Below are 24,261 nucleotides of genomic sequence, written 5' to 3' on the forward strand. Positions count from 1 at the left end.
GCAGGAATAAACCTTAAATGAAACACCAGTTGATGTGACCATGTGCACCATGTGCACTAACAAAGACTTAAGCATTAACATGTAAACATAAACAACTAGAGAGCGTATTGCTGTTGCTTTTTGCTGTTGCATCAGATTTTGCCAGAGGCTTGTGAGAGGTGGGGGTGGGGGGTGGTGCGCAAGATATGACTGATACATTTATCAACTCTTTCTTGTGCCTATGGAGCATACCCTCAAGGATGACGAGCATCATGTGATGTGCGATGACTTTTTAAATAGATTCTAATACATTTTGGAGTCACTGCTTGCCGATCTTGAGGATTGCCGGGTTTAAATATATGGATGCTCAGGTTCCATTGTTTGTAACACTGGTGATGTTTTCATATACTGTGTAATAACTGGGACTGATTTGGCTGCTTTGTGTAGAACACCCTCAGTTTGTGAAGGAGCCAGAGAGACACATAACCGCTGAGATGGAGAAGGTTGTAGACATCCCATGCCAGGCTCGTGGTGAGTGTGTGTGATTTTTCTGTCGGCTGTGTCATCTCTTCCATCAACTATTTCTGGACATCACTGTTTTTTTGTTTGTTTGTGTCGCAATAGAACAAGTAAAACAACTAAATTCTCAGCTAAAATTGTGGATTCTGAACCTAAGCACATCCAGAATTAGGCAACAGCTTCTTAAAGCTTAATGATGGATGAAGGATGCAATCCCTAGCAGCATCTGAAAATATGTTTGGAATGGACCCACGATTAAAATGCAGCATGACTTAGTGCAAGGATTTTATTTTAATTTTGTTTAAAATTTAATAGTTAGCAAAAAATAACTGTGGGAGGCAATCAGGGATTAGGCGTGAGTTACATTTCACTTCATGTAAAGATATCAAAAGAAAGTTTAAAAAAAGAAAAACATTCCTATGATGGTCTTGTGTAGTGTGAGTGTGGAATTGGCATCATTAAGTCTGAACACTGCATTTACATACTTACATTTAGCCAGCATTCTATTGCGTCTTTTTATCTTTCTGTGCATTGTCTATTGTGTGTATGAGTAATAGCTCAGTTTAACCCTTTCTCCCTTCTCGACTCAGGTGTTCCTCAGCCAGACATTGTTTGGTATAAGGACGCTGTGCCCATCATCACTGTAAAGACCCCACGCTACAAGGTCTTGGTGGGAGGCAGTCTGCAGATCAATGGCCTTCTTCCTGATGACACCGGGATGTTTCAGTGCTTTGCCCGCAACCTGGCAGGAGAAATCCAGACCAACACGTACCTCGCTGTCACCAGTGCGTTCAGCACCATATTCCCTCCTCGTATTTACTTATACCACAGCATGTTTTTTTCCCCCAATTTTCTGCTTGTTCAGGCTTTCTTTTTATGTAACATTTGTCGTATTGACAAGTCTTACATTGAAAGACAGAAAAAAGAAAGAGAAAATAAGGATGTTTGTGTTTATAGATACACAATTTCTTCCGGTGAATAAATAATAGAAAGTTCTCTGAACAGATGAGTCCAAATTTCACATTTTTGTCTATGGGAGAAAAACTTTTCTAAGACAGAGAACAGTAAAGATGATGTTAGCACAGTCAAAAATGGAGGTGGAAGCTTAAGCTTGGTTTGGGGTTGTTTTGGAGCATGGAATTTTGGAAACTTACTCCGGCTATGAGCTAAACTAAACCAACATGTCTAAAAGTCTGTACTTCAGCACCATGCAATGCCGTCTGGACTGCGACTAATTAGAACCAACTTCAACTACAGTTGAAGTCAAGTTTTCCTAGACATGGCAAAGTTTTTCAGCTGAAGTTTGGTGAAACTCTCTGGATGCCAAGAATGTGTAAGGATGGAATTCATACTAAGCAAGTTTTTTTTTTGTTTTTAAATGAAGTTTAACGTCTATATATTTAATATATTTGTTTCGTCAGAGTAGATCTTCATACCATTAATTTACCTAGTGAAAAATTAACTTTTGAATACACACACACACACACACACTAAAGCTGTAAAATGACAGTGCTTTCAAAATATATATATTTTAATTGTGTATTTTTATCATTTTACAAAATGCACAGTGAACAACCAAAAGAAAAATCAATATTTGATATGACCATGCTTTGGCTTTCGTTTTTATTTTACTTGCACACTTTGTACACTTGCACAAAGTCAGGGATTTTGCAGGAACAGTGTATGATTAATCATTAATCATATTAATCAGGTGCTAATGATAATCAATTTCATATGCAGGTTGAAAAATAGTCATTAACTAAAACAGAAACAGCTGTACAGGAGGTTTAAATCTAGGTTAGAAACAGCCAAACCATGCTACTGAGTAGAGTTTCATGTTCCAGGCATCCATGGCAAGACTGAGCACAGCATCCAAACACAAGGTAGTTATACTGCATCAGCAAGGTCTCCCCCAGACAAAGGTTTCAAAGCAGACTGGGGTTTCAAGATATTTGGAAGAAGCACAAAGCAACGGGTGATGTTGAGGACCATAGAAAAAGTGGTCAGCCAAGGAAACTAAATGCAGCAGATGGAAGCCACATTTGATGTTGGAAGATGTCCAGCAGTGCCTTCAACAAAGAACTGGCATAAACCAGTGGGACACTGTTATACCCATCTGGAGTAGTCTGGAGAAGTCTGCCTAGAAATGGTCTTTATGGAGGATATCCACACATATACATCTTATGTGGAAACAAGGCTACATGACTTAACTATGCCCAAAAACATAGTAATTGGGGTGCAGAAAAATAACAATATTTGTCAATAGCATGAGGCAGTTTGTTTGAAGAAGGGCTGGAAAGTGGCACAGTAACAAGTGTCTGCAGGCAACAGTGAAGCATGGTGGAGGTTCTGCAAATGTAGTTTTGGATTTGGACAGTAATAATAGTGTCCTCAATGCTGGGAAATAAAGGCAGATACTTATCCATCATGCATTACTATCAGGGAAGCTTCTGACTGGCATTAAAAAATATCTTCAGCAGAGAGAAGACAAGGATTCCTGGAAGTGGTGATTTGGCCTTCAAAAAACCTTGATCTCAACATCAGTGAGTGTGTCTGGGATAACCTGAAGAGTCTGAAGGATTAATTTTTAGTTCTCCATGACGTTTGGAACAACCTACCTACTAAGTTCCTTCAAAAACTTTGTGCAAGTGTACATTGAAGAATTGATGCTGTTTTGCAAAGGGTGGTCACCCGATATATATATATATATATATATATATATATATATATATATATATATATATATATATATATATAAATATATATATATGTGTGTGTGTGTGTGTGTGAGAGAGAGAGAGAGAGAGAGAGAGAGAGAGAGAGAGAGAGGGCTTATCTTGCCTTGTGATAACAATTTTGATAAGACGTTTTGTCAATGCATGACAAAAGATTTCTGTGTCTCATACAGACACCATATACCCCATGGGTCACATGCTTGCATCTGTATTGTGTTAGAGCAATGTGTGAGTGTGATTTATCTATCTGTATCTCCTTTGCCCATTTTAGGCATCGCTCCTAACATCACAGCAGGGCCTACAGACAGCTCGGTGATCGACGGCACATCAGTCATCCTTCACTGTGAGACATCAGGAGCTCCGCGGCCCGCCATCACATGGCAGAAAGGTCAGGCGCTAATCAGTCATCTCCTGTGCACTCACACACCTGCCTGAGCACACTTCTGACAAAAGGCGCTTTATCAGGTTGCCTTCTGGACCCAGATCCATCAGAGTCACAACAGAGCCTGTGTGATTGTGGGATTGATTGTAGACTGCAGTGGCCTTTTGATAAACAGAGGAGACATCTGTTCTCAAATCTTTTCTGTTAAAATGCCTAACTCTCTCCTCTGTCATGTCTTAGTCTATTTCTGTCTTTGTTCAGTGTTTTTTATTTCTCAAGTAGACGAACTAACTTAGCAAAGAACTAAATAGTAGTTTGGTTAAATAAAGTGGACTGAATTGGGAGGAAATGCAGAAGAGAAAATAGAGCACTTATTGTGATATTTATGATACTTATTTTCAAAGTTCTTCTGCCCTTCTGGCAGTTTGTAATACAATTTCTGCTTAAAGAAAAGGCTCCAATCAATCAAGACTGTCAATGTTATGCACTTATAACATTATCTGTCTCTGTCTGTCTTACCGCTTCTTCCATCTCCTATACAGGAGAGCGTGTGCTGGCAAGTGGTTCAGTGCAGCTTCCCCGCTTTACCCTGCTGGAGTCAGGCAGTCTGTTGGTCAGTCCTGCTCACTTGTCAGATGCTGGCACCTACACCTGCATGGCAAGCAACTCCCGTGGCATTGATGAGGCCTCTGCCAACCTGCTGGTGTGGGGTGAGTGAGATTACAGGAAGGGGAAGGAATCCAAATTGTTTTTTGCTGGATTCCAAATAATATGTTGCTCTACTGTGATGGCCAAAGATCAGTTTTTCCAGACCATAACAGAGCTCCACAAAGAATCATAATAAAAAATCACCATTTCTTTCTCAACGCACGACCATTTAAGTTGGATTTTGCATTTGTACTTTGGGCAGTTATTATATAAAGCAGAGCCCCCTTTTCTCATTCACATGCCAGACATTTACAGAAGAAAAGAGAAGAAACCATTTTGAAAACAGTGAATTTTAAAATGAAAAAAATGAGTAATCTGTCCTAAACAAATGCTTAATATTACATACTGACAATTAAATTCCCACTAACTAAACATATGACTAACTGTTCAAAATAAATGACTGACTCATAACTGTATGCGCCATGCTCAATACACACCAGTGATGCATTACACAGTGCATTTATCAACAGCATCTTTCACCCACAAGTGGCTTCTGAGTTACTGTTTGTAACAGAACAGAAGCATTGCCATGACTAATTATTTAACCTGCTGTTTGCTGGTTTCTTCTGGGAGAACCTGGTAGACGTGTGGCATCCTAATATGGTTAATTTATATGCTAAAAAGTCATTATTTCTGAACTGGGTATAGGTTAATGTGATACATATAATAAATATACATATGGAAATAATAATTAAATCAATTCTAAGGCAAAAAGAAATGTTTTCTGTTTCATTAAAAATCATGCAGCTCTAGATAACAGTACATGCTGTATACACTCTGTTCTGTCTCCAGCCCGAACCCGCATAACCAGCCCTCCTCAGGACCAGAGCGTCATCAAAGGCACCAAGGCCACTATGACCTGCGGTGTGACCCATGACCACAGTGTTACAGTCAGGTAAAATCGGGGTTTTTCTGTCCATCCACAAATATCTCAATTTTGAACTCATTATTATATCTCATCAGTTTATCCACCTGCCATTTTGGATCTCTGTTCCTTTCTCTCATTCTTTTTCCCTCTTTCTCATCACTTCATCTCTGATTAATTGTAATTCACTCAATGTTGGCAGTTCTTTATTACACTCTGTCTCATAAAATGTTGATTTAGCTGTCACCTGCAGATTGATTTGATCGAGAAAAACAGATGAATATGTAAACAGAGCAATAACTGCTCAGACTTTAATTAAGCACAAGACGCTGGAGATTAAACACAGGAACCAATGCAGCTGCAGTTTGTGTGCGTGTGAGTTTACTGGGGGCAAATCTGACGTGATAAGATTTTTAAAAAATTATAAAAAGTAGGTTTAAACATATAGTGGCATGGTGTGCTATTTGAATTGAATGTGTTGTTGTGTTTATTATATTTAGAGTTGTATGTGTGCATATGTTTATATGTAGATTTTTATATGTGTATATGTCTACCAGTGGTTCATAGCACTGTATTTTGCTATGTGCTTCAGGCATGTGTGGGAAAAAGGAGGCCTAGCCATTGATGTGAATTCAAGCCCACGGCTAAGGGTGGACCCCAACGGCACTCTGCACATTGCCCAGACCTGGTCTGGAGACATCGGCACGTACACCTGCAGAGTAACCTCCGTAGGAGGCAACGACTCCCGCAGTGCCCACCTGAGAGTCAGGTCCAGTTCACTCACAGTTTTTGCTCTTGGATGTATGGATAGCTTATAACATCTGCTGAATATTTCTATATTCATTTATACTTGCTTTTATGCTAAACTTCCATTATTCAAACCCTGCAACTATGTTAGTAACTAATATATATATACATACTATGAACTGTACTTTTGACAATGTCTGCTATAGTCATTAATATAATGTTGTTGCTGTGAACCTGTACTATGCAATGACAATAAAGTCAATCAATTAATCAATTAATCAATTCATCTATCTATCTATCTATCTATCTATCTATCTATCTATCTATCTATCTATCTATCTATCTATATATATATATATATATATATATATATATATATATACACATGTGTGTGTGTGTGTGTGTGTGTGTGTGTGTGTGTATTCGAACAGAAGATTTGTCTTCCACTATTTGTTCTGGTAAATATTGAAACTGTAGGTAATTAGACTCCCGGAGTGTGTCACACACTAAGAGCGGTGTTTAATTCCATTTGTCTCCACCGTTTGCCCCTTGCAGGCAGCTTCCCCATGCTCCAGAGAATCCAATTGCTACATACAGCTCTTCAGAGAAGCGCTCCATCAACCTCACATGGGCGCAGGCCTTTGATGGCAACAGCCCCCTCATCCGCTACATCTTGGAGGTGTCAGAGAACAGTGAGTGGACAGAAGTGAATTACTGTAGTGAAAAAAGCTGTATTGTGTAGTTCTCCTGCTTGTACTGTGTAGAAATAGTAAGTCAGGGTAACTGGATGTAACATAGATGCATGGCATTGTCATGGCCTGACAGGAAACTCAACTGCATTGAATTCAATTTGTATTTTTTCATACTACACTTTTAAGAATGGACACTGTTATTATATATATTATCACCCTCACAATTCCATTTATTAATTTATTTATAAATGTAGATCCCTAATGAGCAAGCCACAGGTGATTGGGTCAAGGAAAAACACCCTGAGGAGGCATGAGAAAGAAACCTTAAACAAGAAACATTGAAAATAAAGAAAAAAATTTACACAATAAATTTATTTGGAGAAAATGCAAACAGTACTAAATGTTATTAAAAAAAATATTAAGTCTTAAGAGACTTAATAGAATCAGGTCAACTGTATCAAGGTAAAATTTTCCACTAAAGGCAGAAAATCTTTGGCATAAGTTGTTCCAAGTCTTGTCCAAATCCACAGGAGATTATCCAGAAATACAGGCAGCAAGTCACAAGTTCAGAAAGTTTTCGATTTAGAAGCATGAGTAACAGAACAGGACATGAGTATCAGGATCAATCAGGCCAGAGGAGACAGCAGAAATGTATCCGAAAAAGAACACCTTATTAGGTATGAAAGCTACATAGAGTGTGATCAGAGAGCAACTGCAGTCTCTGCCAGTTCAAGCTATGACAGCATAGTAAAAAGAGAGAGCCAGAAGGTAACACAGGCATGAAAGCACCCTGGTATATCAGGGTCTAACCACTTTTCTGTCACCAAACCTGATTGAAGACAGGATCAAAACATCCCTGTGTACTCAACTCTGTATGCATATAAATTCACCAGATATGCACCATTATCTAAGTTATTTTTATGTTATATTTTTAGTAAAGTGCAGGACAAAAAATATATTTTCTACCTAGAAATAAACGTTGTCGATGAATCCGATATATCCATTGTTCTACTTTAGTTTTTATTGTTATACGTACTAATAAAGACTTGACTGACCATAATAGGTTTGCTCAGGTTTTATGACACAAGAGCATTACCAATGTGCCTGAAATGAAATAAGGCTATCATGATAATTCTACATAAATATTGAACACAAGATTAATACCAGTTCTTAAGCTAAGCTGTTTGACTGCTGTACATGATGAAAGTGAAAAGTCATTAATAGATATTTAGAAGGCTGTTGGGTCTAACAGAGGTACTTCTGTCTTGTTGATGTTAATTAGGAGAATACTCATTATCCATTGTGTAATTATCTGTATTTAGTTGGTCTCTAGAATCTAGTTTGTCTAAAAACATAGACCAGTTTATCATTAGTACAGCAGAAGTAGACAGTGGTGGACTGTAAGGAAGTAAATGTAATTTGTTACTGTATTAAGTAGCTTTTTTACAAATCTGTACTTTACTGAAGTATTTCCATTTAAAGAGATTGTCCATTTAAAGAGACTTCACTGCATTTCAAAGTGTAATACTTTACATTTTACTCAACTTCATTTAGCAAAATCAGTAGTTTTTTTAATCATTTTTTTATTTATGAGTGTATAATAACCTAACTGGTCCCTGCAGCAAACCCCCAATTACGTTTGAGCACATTCTCGAACGTGAACTTGTTTTGATTGGCGCTTGGTGGCATCTACTTATCAAATATACAGCATACAGTTCAGCATCAGTTTAACAGCAAGCAGAACACTTGAGAGTAATAAATGATGGAAGAAACTCCTGACTCGATCTTGCCACAACACCCGCGACCTTATTTGATTGATTTGCAGTTGGAAAAGAAGGTTTTGGTTTTATGATCATTTGAATAGATATCAATCAGTGTTTGAATAGTTAATATGATTCTATTAATAGATTGATCTGCTAAGAATAATATTTGTGTCTTTTCACATAAACTGAGTCGATTAAGGAAGAGTCTTGTAACAAAAATGATAATAGGATGTTTTTGCCTTAATAAATCATAGTACTTTAGAAAATGTAATTACATTTGAAGGCAAATACCTTTGTACTTACACTCAAGTGAAAGTTTAATAGGAGAACTTTTATGTCTACTTGAATAATATTTGACCTACTGTATCTCTACTTTGACTCAAAAACATGGTTTATGTATTTTGTCCATCATTGGAAGTAGATAATAATACATACACATACATTGACCCAGAGGTGCATAACAGTGGTCCTAGAACCTTGTGAGATCCTAATGTTTTTTGTATGCAGAAAGAAGTCATCATAATTGTTAATGAATTACAATCAAATCAGTATGTGTGAAATAGTGAAAAGGGATGGAACAGTTAATTACTTTATAATTAATTAATAATTACTTAATTTTTTATTTGAAATGTATTGATGTAGTGCTTTTAACGATGGATATTGTGTACAGAAATCAGGGCGCAGCGGCTTACGTTTGTTTGCTGTGTGCATATGATGGCTTGTATTCCTGCAAGACAATTTCCAGATCCTTTGTTTGCTTGTTTGTTCAAGGTTGTAGAAACAGAAGCCTGAATACATTAGTGGAAAATCTTGCACAGTTGGTACATACCTATTTGCATGTGTCAGATTTTTTGGGGTACATCATTTAAAATCTAATATACACCTTTATAACTTCACTAAAATAGCTCAAGGTTGATGGTTTTCTTTACTTTATTTTTGAACCAGCTGGGTTTTGTGTATAGTTTTTCTAGGTAAACAACTGTCTGGCCCATTTGCTCTGTCTAGTACTGCATATTGCCATGCTAATAGGTATAAAATATACAATGTGAAGTTTCTCAAAAACTCCAGACCTACCAGAGATAATGCTGCTCTATCAGCTCCTCCCGTTGTGTAACTGATGGTGTTTATTCTCTCTGGGTCAGATGCTCCATGGACTGTGCTATTGGCCAACATAGATCCAGAAGCAGCTAGTGTGTTGGTGGGAGGCCTGATTCCTGCACGATCCTACCAGTTTCGACTGTGTGCTGTCAATGACGTGGGCAAGGGGCAGTTCAGCAGAGAGACAGCAAGGTGAGTGGATAACAGTTCAGTGTTCCTGAAGTGCAGCAAATTACCAAGCATTTCAAATCGCATTCAATTGTGTCATTTGAACACCAGGACGCATCAGGGTGAATGAAATCGAGAGTCTGATGCACAGGGTAAAAAATGTCAAATGCAGCACGAACATGTCAGTGCAACTGCAAGAGATTTAGTAATGCAGAAAGGGTTCCATGATGTTATTAAGCATAGAGCAAAATGTAAATATGGTTATTCATAATGAAGGTTATTCATAATTATGGCAATTACTGGTCGAAAGGGTACATCAAGGTCAATAAATGTTCAAAGAGGTTTTTCATGTTGTGACTCGTTTCTTTCAGCTGAAAACTGCAAATTTGAGAACTCTAGAGCACGTGTTTCAGGAGGCAGCCGAGAAAAAAAAAAAAAAACGAGAGAAAATGAAACAGGGCTGCATTCCCAATACAACCATTTAGTTTAGTGCCAAATGCCTGATGAAAGAATGAGAAAGCTTTCATGTTGCAGGCTCACTATACAGGCCAGCTAGAGGTGCCTTATCCAGTTGTAATAGCATGGCACTTACTTACCAGGATGTTCAAGCTTTTACAGTCATTTATCTGCCTTTGACTGAGCTGTGTGAATCTGAGTGAGGATCTGAGTGTGCTGAAGCTTCAGAAAAAAAGAGGCAGTCACTCCTTCAAATACAGTGGCCTCCAGAGAATGGTGTTGACATCTACACAATCACACAGAGATGCACATACACGCACGCACAGCACTGTTTTACAGAATTTCCTGCCTGTTTTTCAGAAACAGAGGCACTGAAAAATGTCACAAAACATCTACAGTCATAACCATGACAACTATAGCTGGGGATAGCAAATAAATGACTTATATGTACAGACTAATAAATGATACAGAGATGGATTGAATAAAAAATACACAAATACACAAAATATATTATAGAAGGATTATTAGGCATTCACTTTTTTGAGACCCCAAATAACGTAAATGTTTTGATTTGCTTATTCAGGAGCCAAACAGATATAGACTCAAGATAATGACCGCGTTTATTCAGCATGCATAATCAGGATTTAATACTGCAATCACACACATCACTATTCAGACCTCAGAATTAACTACAGATGAATTAACTACTGAGGCACTCCTCACTGCTAATGAATGTGGGTCAATCCCTTATTGTTCAATTAAGACCAATTATTTTCTTGATAGCAAATAATTATGACTATGACTGTTCGTGAAAATCGGCCTCAATATATTCACCAAATGTTTGACTGCTGTTAAGTTTTGAAAAGGTTGTGAATGTCTTTTCATTTTAGAATCCTTTAGTCAATAAATACATAAATAAATGAATGAATAAATGAATACATCAATAAACAAATAAATAAGATAAGATAATATAATTAGTAGTAAAACTTGGCAACCTGGAAGTCTCTGACTACACACAGGTAATTTTAATAATCTCAGAGAGCCATGTAAATATTGACTTATCGATTGAACTTAAGCCATCAACACGGAATACAGCCCTGAGGTCTTTTCGACATTCTTTTATTTTCTGCACTAATGCACTCTCCCTGATGCATATCACATTTAGTATTTCCTGGGGTTAGAACGACACTGCATTGGGGAAAAGAAAAAAAAAGATAAAAGGATGGAACGCGATTTGATGTTGTATAGACGATGTTATATTCCAAAGAATGCATGAAGTTGATGACTGAGGTCTGGATTAGATCACAGTTTTATTGTGAGTGAGTTTTTCGTAGATATTTTGCACTTTTTTATGGTTTCGATGTGATGATAGCTGACGCATCTCCTAGTGGGCAGCGTGGCAGGGAATCGCAGGTTGCTGAAGCCCAGAAGTGGATATAATGCAGCAGTGACTCTTTGCCCAGAATGTTTAATAGGTACAATGATCCTCAGAGCATATAAATAGTTATAGGGTGTGTAAATCCAATTGTACAAAATGAACTCCGGTTTGGGTCTTGTACAAGAATCGCTCGCAGCTTGCCAGTGATGTTAATTAGGTCTCATAGTAATAGAGAAAATTATAAATGAATTTCTTTTATGGATTTTTTTTTAGGGGTTTATGACCTGCAGTACTGTTTCCCAATACTTTTTTTCTAAACAAACTGAGAGAATAATAACAGTGAATTGTTCAATAAGATGTTTTTTCAGCCCTATAATGTCTTTTTCAATATATAACAAGTAAGCTAGTGTTTCTGAAAGCAGAAATGTTCCATATGGCAGGGCGCTTTGTAAGTGAGAGTGGGGAATTTGGATTTTGTCGGATTTTCCAACAAGCTGTCAAGTTGGTAAGGTTGTTAAGTCGCTCTGGATAAGATTCGTATGCCGTAAACGTGCAGCATCGAGAGTGATGATAAACGCGCTAATGAATGATGAGTCTGAGATCTTCATTTCTCGAAATTTAGAACGAGCTCTCTGATTGGCTGGGGTTAAATCCTCTGCTGACGTGGCGTGGTTGTTAGATTGCAAAAAGTAACAGGGGAAATGTCTTTCATGAGTTTTTACGGTTTGTAATGTGTCTAATGTAATTGAGTGGAAATAATGGCTTCTCAATCACTGGTCTATGTTGAGGTCATTTGGGAAGGGATAATTGAAATGATTTTTTTTGCTTGTCATATTTGTCAAAAAAAGAAAAAGTCTTTGCAGACAAGGAAGAATTACGAATATAAATTCTCTAGGAGATTTTGGTATCTGAGGTATTCAATTGGATCGAATTGCTGATTGAAAAGGAGTTAATGTGTGACTGATGGCTAAGTAAGAAGCATGAGAATTCATTTGGGGTGGGGGGTGGGGGGAGTGTTTGATCTCCGAACTCCGTTACCATCGTACTTATTCATTAACTGACTTATTTATCTGGCTGCCTGCTAATTTAGTGTATTGTTCAGCATTGAAGGATCTGTCAAATAGCTGGATGAATGACTGAATCTGAGGCCTTGAGAGAGACTTGGAGGCATGGTGAAGCGTGGGTCATCGCTTTGTTAGCTGTAAATAAACGCAGTAGATCATGATTTGGAATGTTTATCTCAGGATTTGTAATGTAAGTGGCTTTATGAATAAAATGTGGCGTTTCTGTTGATTAGGATTCATGGTCCTTCTCACGAAACTGTAGTGGGTGGAAACGTTGTGATTAATTTGTGCTGATTTTAATTTGAGATTAGATTCAGAAGAATGAGCTTCTCGTCATAAGCATATATCTGCATTTAATTAGTCTTTTGCTTAGGGAACACAGAGATTTCTGCCTAGAGGTTTGCAGAAATATAAGAATGCAGCATTTATAATAATAATTGGAGGTATAGAATGTGTATGGCTGAGTGCATGTGCCCTGAATAATTGTGGCTATTTTTGTAGTTAATGATAAGATTGTTAAAGATAAGCATTGAATAATATCTTTTGAAGTGCGTTAGTTAAGCGCAAGTCCTAGATTGGATAATAGATTGGTAAGAGGGGTTTATACAGAGTAACCTAGAATAGCCAAGGGTCCCTTTTTTATCACAGTATAATTGGCCAAAGTATAATTTATCTACAGATCTTACAACCTTCTATCATGGTTTAATATCTTTATTACATCCTTCCTTTAGGCGCGGTTTTCCAAATTCGAATAGTCTTTTCCATTTGTTCACTGTCTCACAAGCAAAATGATCATTAACGCACAATCCATTCCTCTCAATTCACTGCCTTTGCTTAGGACAAAATTTGTATGTGTGTGTTCAGATTTATCAAAAGTAGGTTGTTGACATTTACTTTTTCCCCCGCACACTGTGTACATGATGGAATATAATGTCTGATTGTCTCCGTCTGAATTTTTATTTACTATAAATTCTTTTATCAACCTTTTGTCATCCTCGGGTGAGTGCTCCAGAATACAGGAAAAGATGAGATTGCTTCTCACGCTGCTTACCGGTAGATGTAGTATTATATTTTATTTCTCTCATTTCTCATTACAGCAGACAGTCAGGTCATAAAGGTGTTGAGGGAGTGCTGTAGCATCTTATTTTTCGCCCGTTAATGATGTTATTTGTTAGCTGACTGAATTCCGGCTCTTGCACCGCGTCTGGCATCCTTCACGTAACATCTCTATGAGAGAATGAAACGCCATTTATTTCTTTTATCTACAAGTCTTTTAGCAGTAGACATGTTGGGCTTATTTTTGTGCTTGTCTTCTCTTTCATTGTTTTTCTTGGTGTCATTCAAAGTGGTGTTATATAATATATATAAAATGAAGATATATTGCTCCAAAGCAGGGGTTCCTGAACTTTTTGGACAAATTCCGAAATGACCCCGAATAGACATTATGAATTATTTGTGTTCTGTCTACTTTTTTACTACTGTAACATTTGTATATTTCATTATTCCCGTGTATACACACCGACTGTTCGATCAGGCATAACATTATGACCACCTGCTTAATATTGTGTTGGTCCCTTTTTTGCTGCCAAAACAGTTCTGACCCATTGAGCATTAACAGCTTTAACTTCTTCAACAATTTGAGCTACAGGAGCTCGTCTGTTGGTTAGGAACACACAGGCCAGCCTTCGCTCCCCACGTGAATCAATGCGGCTTGACCGCCCATGACCCTGTTTCTGGTTAACCACTGTTCCTTCCTTTTACCACTTTTGATAGATACTGACCACTGCAGACCAGAAAACCCCACAAGAGCTGCAGTTTTGTAGATGCTCTGACCCAGTCGTCTAGCCGTCACAATTTGGCCCTTGTGAAACTTGCTCAAATCTCGGTTTCTTCTGTTTCGAACAGATCAACCTTGAGGACAAAATGTTTACTTGCTTGCCTGATGCATCCCACCTACTAACTGGTGCCATTATGAAGAAATAATCAGTGTTATTCACTCACCACTCATAATATTGTCATATATTGCATTAATGTTATACTATATATATATATATATGACATCTGACAGATAGTGTTGTGACTAAAAACCAGAGAAGATTCCTTACGCTGACTTACCATTGCAGCATTGTTCCCACACCCACTGCATATCTTACGTACATCCAGAAGATGTCAAAGTGACACTAACGAGACAGCACCTCGTTGCCAGAATATTCCTGTCCATCAGGTTTTAATGTCGAGATGTTAAATGTTTCACAATTTTATGCACAGTGTAGTTAAACACACAGACCAGCTCTGTCTCTCTTAATTAATCCCCCCATCATGTCAGGAGCTGTGCCTCAATCTAAAACATCCGATCTTATATGCAAAAGTATTTACTTTTAAAAACAGAAGACTGGAACACAAACCAGAACTTTCTGTACTTTAGTTTTAAAGGTTAAAGAGGCAATTGTGAAAAATCTTTAGCAGCCTGCATAGAGCACTGACTTGAACCCAACTAAAATCCTTTGGGAAGAATTGGAATGATGGCTGCACACCATAAATTCGCAATCTCTTGTGTGCTTGTGGCTGAATGAGCACAAATCATGACAGGCACATTCCAAAACTAGTTGAAAGCCTTCCCAGTAAAGCAGGTGAAACTCACTTTGCACCTTGATGTTCACTAAGCACAGCATATAGTTATACTGGTCAAGTGTACACATACAGTATGTTTGTCCATATAGTATATTTAACAAGACTTTGGTTTGTATAAAAAGGTGGATGGGAAATATTTGCTTATTTTTATTGCTTTACATGCTAGTGATACATATAATTTTCAGTGCCGTGTAATAAGGGACGCAAGTGCAGACGTTTTCATTTTCAGTGCATAGTGAAACATGACGATTGGTGCCATAAACCATAAACGGCAAATGCAAGACAGGTAATGTGGTGCAAATGTAGTCTTTTTACAAATGTTATATTGAAGAAAAAATGTTTCAGGTGCAGACAGTCATGCAACATAAAACTTGAAGGTGCATGGGAAACCTAACCTGTCCTGCGGCATAAACCTGACATCAGGCTTTTTTTTTACTCCTAGTAACATTTCAAAATATTACTGGCACACAGAATCTGTTATGGATATTTTAAATATAATTTTGCAAAATAAAAAAATGACAGACCTTTTTTTTTTTTTACAACCTCTTTAGTTTGGGAACTCCTGCATTAGGAAATAAATACCAGAATAACAGGCCGGAGTGACTACCATTACTATCATAATGAATTTTTTTTCATATTCATTGTTATTGAAATCAAAACAATTACTTAATTACTTGCATATGCATATGGTTGGGAGGTGAATCCACAAATAATTACATGCTAATAATAAGAGGTCAACCAATAGTGGATTTTACTGATACCAATAGCTGGGTTGGACTATACTTTCCAATAACCTATTAATCAATCGATAGTTTTTTAAATAGATACTGGATAAAAAACAGTACACGTGTTTTTACATGTGAGATGGAAAAACTATCGGTATGGATTTTGGCAACTCCCAGCGATCAACTATCAATGAGCAATTAACTGTTAAGCACAGTACCCAAAATAAAATATTTTTCATAATGTTTCAATTTCTGTAAATAAGCCCCTTGTTGTTTTGCTTTGGGACCAGCCATTTGTTCTCAAAGTTTCAAAAAGTGGTCAATGAACTAAATACATGCCTGTGTTTTATCACCCTGTGGAACAGTTTGGAAACACAGCAACTCGAGAGACACTCTAGGAAAAGGAAGTCAAGCGACAGTTTAACAAGGGCTTGATGTGTTGTTATTATTATTAATAACTCGCTGCATATTTCAAAGGAGTGGCCCCATTTTGATGTAAAGAATATATTTAATTTAATCAAGGCTTCATTTAAATGCATTGGAGTTAAATTAATCTATGAGAAATGTGCTGAATTGAAGGTGGTCTTCTTGCAGATTAAGAATAACAACACATAATAATCTTAAAAATGCCAATTAGACTGGTTTTAGAATTTCAGAACCTGCTGCTCTGTTGGGATTGTCACACATTATAATCATGGAGGGGGCGAACAAACAAACAAAAAACACCCAAATAGTGGAAGTTTTGCAGAAATAAAAATCATGTTGAGTTCAAATGAGAATATCCATCGTAAATAACCACTCTTTACTACCGTGTTGAGCAGAAAAAGCATCTCATAATGCACAAAATGTTAAGAATTTAGACAAGCGGACTCTGCCAGGAACCTGTCTTAGATTTGAAAATAGAGCAGGTGAAGATTTGAGGCATTGAGCACAGCAGCAACACATTCTAACCATCGGGGATGGAAGCCATCTCTTTTTACATTAATCAAATCTCCACTGTGCTGGCAGGATTCCACATGCAAGTGTGCTTAGAAACATGATCAGGACTAATGCAGTAAGCACATAATGCCATCTCTCTTGCTTGTGTTATTAAAACGCCATATGGGGATTTTATTCCTGCAGTTTGTCTTCATTCTGTCAAGTCGAGCCTATATGATATAGGCATATTCTCTGACATTTCTAATTTAGTTTGATAAGCTGTTTTCCTCAAGCTCAGTGTTTTGGTTATTAGTTTAATATAAACAGTGCTTTGGCCAGTCGGGGCATATTTATCTAAATATGGCAATGAATATAAAACTTTGCAGCACCACACTATAAAAGCATATTGTAATAACTGTGATTAATGTAAAGCTGCAGAAATACTAATTATACCTCAATAATGCCCTTATAGCTGAATCAGCTACAGGTATCCACATAATTGGTGTTCATATTTATACTAACAGTTGGTGGAAACCTGCCCACAAGATCTATATTTGCTTTTTTAACATCATATTCCACATTCCATCCCCATTTGCTGTTATAATAACCTTTACTCTTCAGGAAAGATGTTCCACTATATTTTGGAGTGTGGTTGTAGAGATTCCTGCTCATTGAACCCTAAGGGTTCAGTAAGCATTCCAATTATCCCCAAAATATTTTCAGTATAGTTTGAGGTCAGATCTCTATAGCATGCTCTATGCTAGCATCCAAAGACGTCCTATACAATTGTGTGTTTCCAACTTTGTGTTAACAGTTTTGGAAAGAATCACAAATGGCCAGAAAAGTCTGGTGTCCCAATATCTTTGACCATATAGTGGAGTTTAGTCTAGGCGAGTTAACAACAATAAGTGTAAAAGCATACTGGCTGGTGCCTTAGATAAGTAGAGGGCAAATAAGTAGTTACACTAGTATCTATTTAATAAAACGTATTATCTATTTATAATTGAATGTTCAACTTTTGCAAATAATGTATTAGTAAATAAGAATATAAACAATGTGGAAAAGCAACATAAAGCATTTAGTCTGCAGGGGTTCTACTGCATTTTAATTTGGTCTTTTGTGTTCTAGAATAATAGAATAATTTCTACAGGAAGGACATTGCCAAGATTGTCTGTGTCTAATTGTGTCTTTTTCTCTCTCAGGTCTCATTTGCATTTTTTTGTTTCACAGCGTGTGTATGGTTTGGTTTACAAATAGCAGTCATCCTGCTGGAAGAAAGCAAGGTGAAAATAAACGGTTCAACAATAAACATAGCCAAAGTTAAACCTTAAGTCTGAGTACATGATTGACATTTAACTTTACCGCTCACTGTTTTTTTTGTCACATTGATTCGAAAACAAGACAGATTGCATATAATGAAATAAAAAAATCAACTTTTTTTAAAATTGCTGTTAATTGTCTATTTTCTTGCATTTTCTCAGTCCTGGATTTGGATTACTTTGCATATCATGGTAACAAGTTCTTGAAAGCTAATGTCACTTTCTTCTCATTAAGTCATCATTTCTCCTTTTTTTTCTGAAGGTTACAGAAGAACTGACAGTTTGGGTTAATGACAAGCTGTTCATAAAAAGTAATAGGTACTACAGCTATTACTAATTGGTTATTTTATTCTTTTATATACAGGACGCAATACAGCTGAAAAACTAGGAAGAGTGAAAGGGGAATTTTAGTAATCAAAGTAAAAAAAAGACATCTATTTAAGATGTGTTTTTTAGTTTGAGTAGCTAAATATCTGAAAACTTAACAAACAAAAATCAAGCTGCATCTGAACTAGATTTTGATTTGGTTTCTAATCTCAGGAATGAGATGGAAGCTCATATTAAAGGATGTGAAATATTAAGCAGTGACGTGAAAACATATACTCAATGGTATGGTGTATATAAGATGAGGAATGATATGGAGATGGTGTTGTTTTACAATTCCAGTCTTCATTTTTCTGTCTTTCTAAAAATTGATTAGAGTAACTAGCAACTACCAATGTTTCCCAATCTGGTTTGTAACAGTTGACAACTTTTCTTCGTTGCAGAGACATTAAACAATTGAGGTATAAGCTATTAAAAATGTACAGTCTTTAAATAATTATTTTATTTGGAAGTGCATCGAAAGCTCGAACTGGAGCTCAGAGCATAAGTATCATAATGACATCTGCACAATATTAAACATAATATATCATCGACTCACTATATTTTACAAGCCCAATTCCGAAAAAGTTTGGACAATGTGTAAAATTTAAATAAAAAGAGGATGCAATGATTTGCAAATCTCCAAATCTCAAACCCATATTTTATTCACAGCAGAACAGAATTATGGTACTATTTCAGAATAATGTTTCTTCACATAAAATTACAAAAAAAGTTGAATATTTCATAATTTATTGTACATAATATAATTAAAAGTTTTAAAAAATCTGGAGAAATCTGGTTAATATCAATATTTGATGCACATGATCTTTTGCTCCTTAGGCAGCACTGCATTTTTAAACAGTCATGATTCTGTAATGAAAATCACTGCATGGGCTCATTATCACCTTTACAAAACATTGTCTGTGAAAAGTTTGCCATGTCATCCTCAAGGTTAAATCTCTATCATGCATAAAGCAGAAATGCTGCTATCCTCTCTGGGTCAAAGCTCATTTACAATGTACTTAAGGCAAAGTGGAAAACTGCTTTTGGAAACCATGGACACATCCTCCGGACTAAAGAGGAGAAGGACAAAAACCACCCTGCCTGCAGTCTAGTCACTATTTGAAAACATGGGGTGCATCATGAAACAATAAATGCAACAAAGAACACCCAGAACTGTTAGAATCCTGTATCAGACACATATGTGACATTACTCTTCCAAAACTTCAGCATCTGGTCTCCTCAGTTCCCAGATGTATACAGTGGTGAACAAGGCCCCTTCCCAAATTCTTTGAGCCGTGCTGCAGCCATCAAATTCAAAATAATCTTATTTAATCCTTAAAATGGTATTATAAATATATTCTCAATTTAAATATACAATGTTTTTTCTACTGTGAATAGAATAGAATATATATAAATTAGAATAAATACCTAAAAATGGGGAGAAGATTAAACACAGTCACAATCAACAATGTTTCCCAACCGCAAACTTTATGCACAATGTAGAAACACTCAAGTTCTCCCCCTAGTTTTCAACAAAAGACACAACTATTGATTGCACACCTTATTGTGCCAAATTAATTGGTCACAGATTCACTAACTGTACAGTTTCAGACAAACTTAAAATAGCACAAATGCAGATCATCTTCACTGTTACACATATTCATGAATCCTTCACAAAAACATACCTCAATCTACCACACAATTATATTCCAATCTGTCCAAGTTTTAATACAACACAGCTTTAATACTCAGATGAATAACCAAGCTGAATGTTATATTATATGTTTGCAGCACTTTACCATGATGTCTATCTGTGGCGGATGCACATGTAGGACTGCACAAGCTTACAAACTTTAGGCGGACCTGATAAAGCTAAGGTTAAAACAAAGGTGGTCTACCAATTTGACCTGTGCTCAGCCTATGCTTTGGCATGTATTTGTCAGTGCATTTTTTTTAAAGTAAAATATATTAAATATGAACAGATTTGATTGCATTTTGTATTATGTGATGGTCAATTTGTCTATAAAACAGGTTACCGTATTTTTCGGACCGTAAGCCGCTACTTTTTTCCCACGTTTTAAACCCCGCGGCTTAAACAACGAAGTGGCTCATTTATTGATTTTTCCTGGGTTTTTCCCGGTTTCACAAACTTCAAGCCATAAAACTAAACGACATAACATTAGACCAATGACATTTCCGAACGTAAACGAAAAAAACGCACCTCACCTATGTTTTGAGCTGCATGGCATCAGGAAAAAAAAACGTTTATTTAAAAGACACGACGATGCCAAAAGATAAACTCCAGAGAGAAATAGTTGTAAAAGGAAGGAGGAAGACAGTGAACAATGACTTTCTTGGTAATCTACTGTTTAGATACAAGCCGTTGTAACTCATGGAGTCTGGGGAAGGGAGAGCTCACTAACTCCAGTTGCAACAGAAATCATATAAGCACAGACAGGTTTCCAAAACTCGTTTTTTTTATTTTTCTTGGCAACAGCGTTAGGGGTTAGTCAAAGAAACTTAGAAATCAGCATCAGAAAATAATAAGGACATATTCCTCGGTCTTGCACACATGCATTAATAGCGGAAAAAAATGCAGTGGCAGGCAATTCTCAAAATGACGCTCTGCTCTTAAAGAAGCCACAACATATTTCACCCGTTACACCATGTAACAGACACTGTCTTTCGTTAAAGCCTGTGTAAAGTTCATTTGTTTCAGTGTAGAAGCCTGACAGGTGCGGCTTATTTATGTTTAAAATAAAAATCTTTGTCAAAGTGCGGCTTATATATGGGTGCGCTTTATAGTCCGGAAATTACGGTAATAATGAAATAAGCTTTTGTCCAAACTGTAAGGGAAATATGCAGTGGTGTAGCCCTATGTAATATTGTTCATTCCTAATATTTTGGCCAAATGTAGTGCACCACTTCAAGCGAATTCCTTGGCTGATTTTGTTGCTCCCAGTCCCACACTAGCACTGAGTGATATTGCAGAGTTAAAAGAGAAAAAGTTGCATTCATCAGGTACTAGTACTACTTTATTGGTTGTAGATTTGGCAGGAAATAAAATGTTAAAGTTTTAAGATCGAACGTACTTTTAAGCTGCAGCGACATGTTGGGAAACATTTCTCAGGCCAAAGCATATTGTTTCTGTGAGAAGTGGAATGTGACAAACTAAGCATGACACTGCAAATAAATCTGTCCCTTCTATTTGTCCTCTTTTTGTCAGGCTTTGTGCAGCTTGTACAATAGCTAACTGACAAGGCTGCGCAATACAGCAGAATTGATGTGTCAGACATATTGGCTCATCAAAAAGCAGTGTCCAGGCATGTAAAAGAAAAAGCCCAGACTGTGCATGACAGTAAGAAATAAGAATCCTGGAGACTGCACAAGACTGTGAAGAGAGAAACTAAACCCATTATCGCAGTGAATGGGCACAATGTCACTATTTCGAGAGAAGAGAGAGAAAAAAAAACTATGTCATGTTTGTTATGCACCATTCATTATAAAGACAATGATTTCAGTCCTGGGTTTTATTTGTGACTGCCTACACAGATGGTGTTTTTCAAAACTGTGGAAAATCTGTTCGCAATTTGCTGCACTGCTTTTGGAATTGACACGCTACTATCGGCACAGTGGGACGTATTCAAAACAGACCGTGCTGCAATTGTTATCACAATTCAGAGGTAGTTTAATTGCAAATGCATCATTAATGATAGAGCAACTTCGCACCAAAAATACCCAAGGTGGCAAAGATGATGGCAGAAGCAAAGGTCCTGGGGAAATATTCTGTCGTCATGTCTTCCGTACACACTCCAGGTGTGAAGTGACACAAATCCGATTTTCGGCCTTAACGTGTCTCGGATCAGATTCTTTTCAGGATTGTGTGGACACAAAAAGCTTTTTACATGAGACAATTTGTGGCCATTAATAGTATCATAAATTTGTATGTTCATGTTGTGTCCATATGTGCATCGCTGTCATCGTCTTTAATACCATACAGTGCTGTCAACACCACAAAATAACGGCAGAACACAGCAACAGCTGTAACTATCTCCTGCGGAAGGATGCTGAAATGCTGATTTACATTATTTTGGGAATTGATTTAAGCAAAACTGGAAGGAACCTTTCAAAATCGATTATTCACAACAATTACCCAAGAAATCAATGTGTGTTTCGGGGGACATTAGGGTCACATTAAACACACATATAAGTCAGTAGCGTTTAGAAATGTGAACCTTCAAGCTAGATAGATCAGATTTGACCAAAAATATCTGAATGAGTTCATTGCACAAACATACCATTTCTGGTTAATTCATTACACCTGCAATAAGTGCCTTTTTACAGTGTCAGAGAAAACCTTATATAATTATAATTATAGGAATGATATTATTGGAAATTTGAAGGACAAGTTAGTGTCTCATTGTGCTGATGAATGTACTAATGTGGCAGAAATGCTAGAATGCTCTTTCATAAAAGAAATGTGTGATAGACCTGAATACAAGTAGCTCATTGCGAAAAGAAGCTTGTAATATAAACGTAGCCCCTGAGATGGAATGTGGCAATAGAATGTTTTTCTCTGACAATGCTCCTTTTAACAACCATTTAAAGACATGATTTATGGCCTTTGTGTGGCAAATAGCATTTCTCCCGAATTAGATAGTTAGTTGTCACATTCTCCTTTTATCAAGAATCCCCTGCCAACTTTAACAAGCACTGCTTAACCTCGAAAACAGCCCACTCAGGTTCAAACGCTAATTATTTACACTTACACTTCAGTATAGATACTTCTCAGTATTGTTTGTTCATTGCTAAGTATGGTTTGTGATCCTCAACCTTCATTTCAAAGTCTGTTTTTGCTAATAGGAATCTCCTGTGTATGACGTTCGATCTTTTTGCCCTTTGGAGTTTCTTTAGGCGTGTTCTTTTGTGGTTTAAATAACTCATATGGGATTTTGAGCTCAGCCAGGTGAATTTTCTTTTCTTTCCATTCTTCTCTGACAATTTCAGTTGTTTGCCTTGACCTGTTATTTTGGTTTATATATATATATAAGTGAACCCAGTTGGTGTATTTTTGTTTCTTTTGAAATAGAAAGAAAAATAATAATTTTGTTGTTTGTAGTTTGGGGATTTCAATCTGCTGAGATGCTAAGAAGGAGACAGGGGAGGTCAAAGTGTCCACAGGAGCGAGCTGACACAGGGTTAAACAAATGTTTGTGTAAAGCACACCTCGTGAGATTCTTTAAGAAAATAAAGGCTTCAAAATATTTAGCTGGAGAAAGCTGCAATTCTGTGTGCTGATACAACTCTCTGCCAAATACAAGACTCCTTAAAGGCATAGTTAGATAGTTCAGGGATTTCTTTCAAGTTTTCAAGCTTGCAAACTTGCACAGTTTCACTGCAGTGCTAACACAGACATACAAATTGCACCATGACTAACATACACACCAATGTTACCAAACACTCCCACCACAGCTCCACTTTCTCAGACCAGAGGCTATTCTCTGTCAGTGAACAAAGTCTATGTCATGACTATGTAAAGTGCAGTGCTTCTGAAGCCTTCGCCCTTTCATCCTAACCACAGCGTTTTATCTGAGTTTTAGAATTTTCAACACTTTCACTTGGGAGAAATCAAAACATTAAACTGATTTAAAGTGACCTTGGCTGGGTTTCTGCTGCTCCACACTTACCATTTTCATTCTCAGTGCCTTTGATTACCACTGTTCTTGGCTACTGTTCATCTCTTGGGGT

General features: G+C 37.0%; 1 protein-coding gene across 5 annotated transcripts in view; it reads left to right on the top strand.

Annotated features, from left to right (window-relative positions):
- The window catches only part of sdk2a (sidekick cell adhesion molecule 2a), a 146,692-nt gene that overhangs the window by 91,230 nt on the left and 31,201 nt on the right, over positions 1–24,261 (top strand). For all 5 annotated transcript variants that reach the window (XM_046865655.1, XM_046865656.1, XM_046865657.1 and 2 more), the window contains 8 exons: positions 427–510; positions 1,089–1,283; positions 3,505–3,621; positions 4,158–4,325; positions 5,116–5,218; positions 5,781–5,957; positions 6,491–6,627; positions 9,533–9,680. In XM_046865655.1, coding sequence (XP_046721611.1) covers positions 427–510; positions 1,089–1,283; positions 3,505–3,621; positions 4,158–4,325; positions 5,116–5,218; positions 5,781–5,957; positions 6,491–6,627; positions 9,533–9,680 — 1,129 coding nt within the window. The remainder of the gene's footprint in view (positions 1–426; positions 511–1,088; positions 1,284–3,504; positions 3,622–4,157; positions 4,326–5,115; positions 5,219–5,780; positions 5,958–6,490; positions 6,628–9,532; positions 9,681–24,261) is intronic.

The sequence above is a fragment of the Silurus meridionalis genome, chromosome 14, assembly GCF_014805685.1.
Source record: "Silurus meridionalis isolate SWU-2019-XX chromosome 14, ASM1480568v1, whole genome shotgun sequence".
In the NCBI taxonomy this organism is placed as follows: domain Eukaryota; kingdom Metazoa; phylum Chordata; class Actinopteri; order Siluriformes; family Siluridae; genus Silurus; species Silurus meridionalis.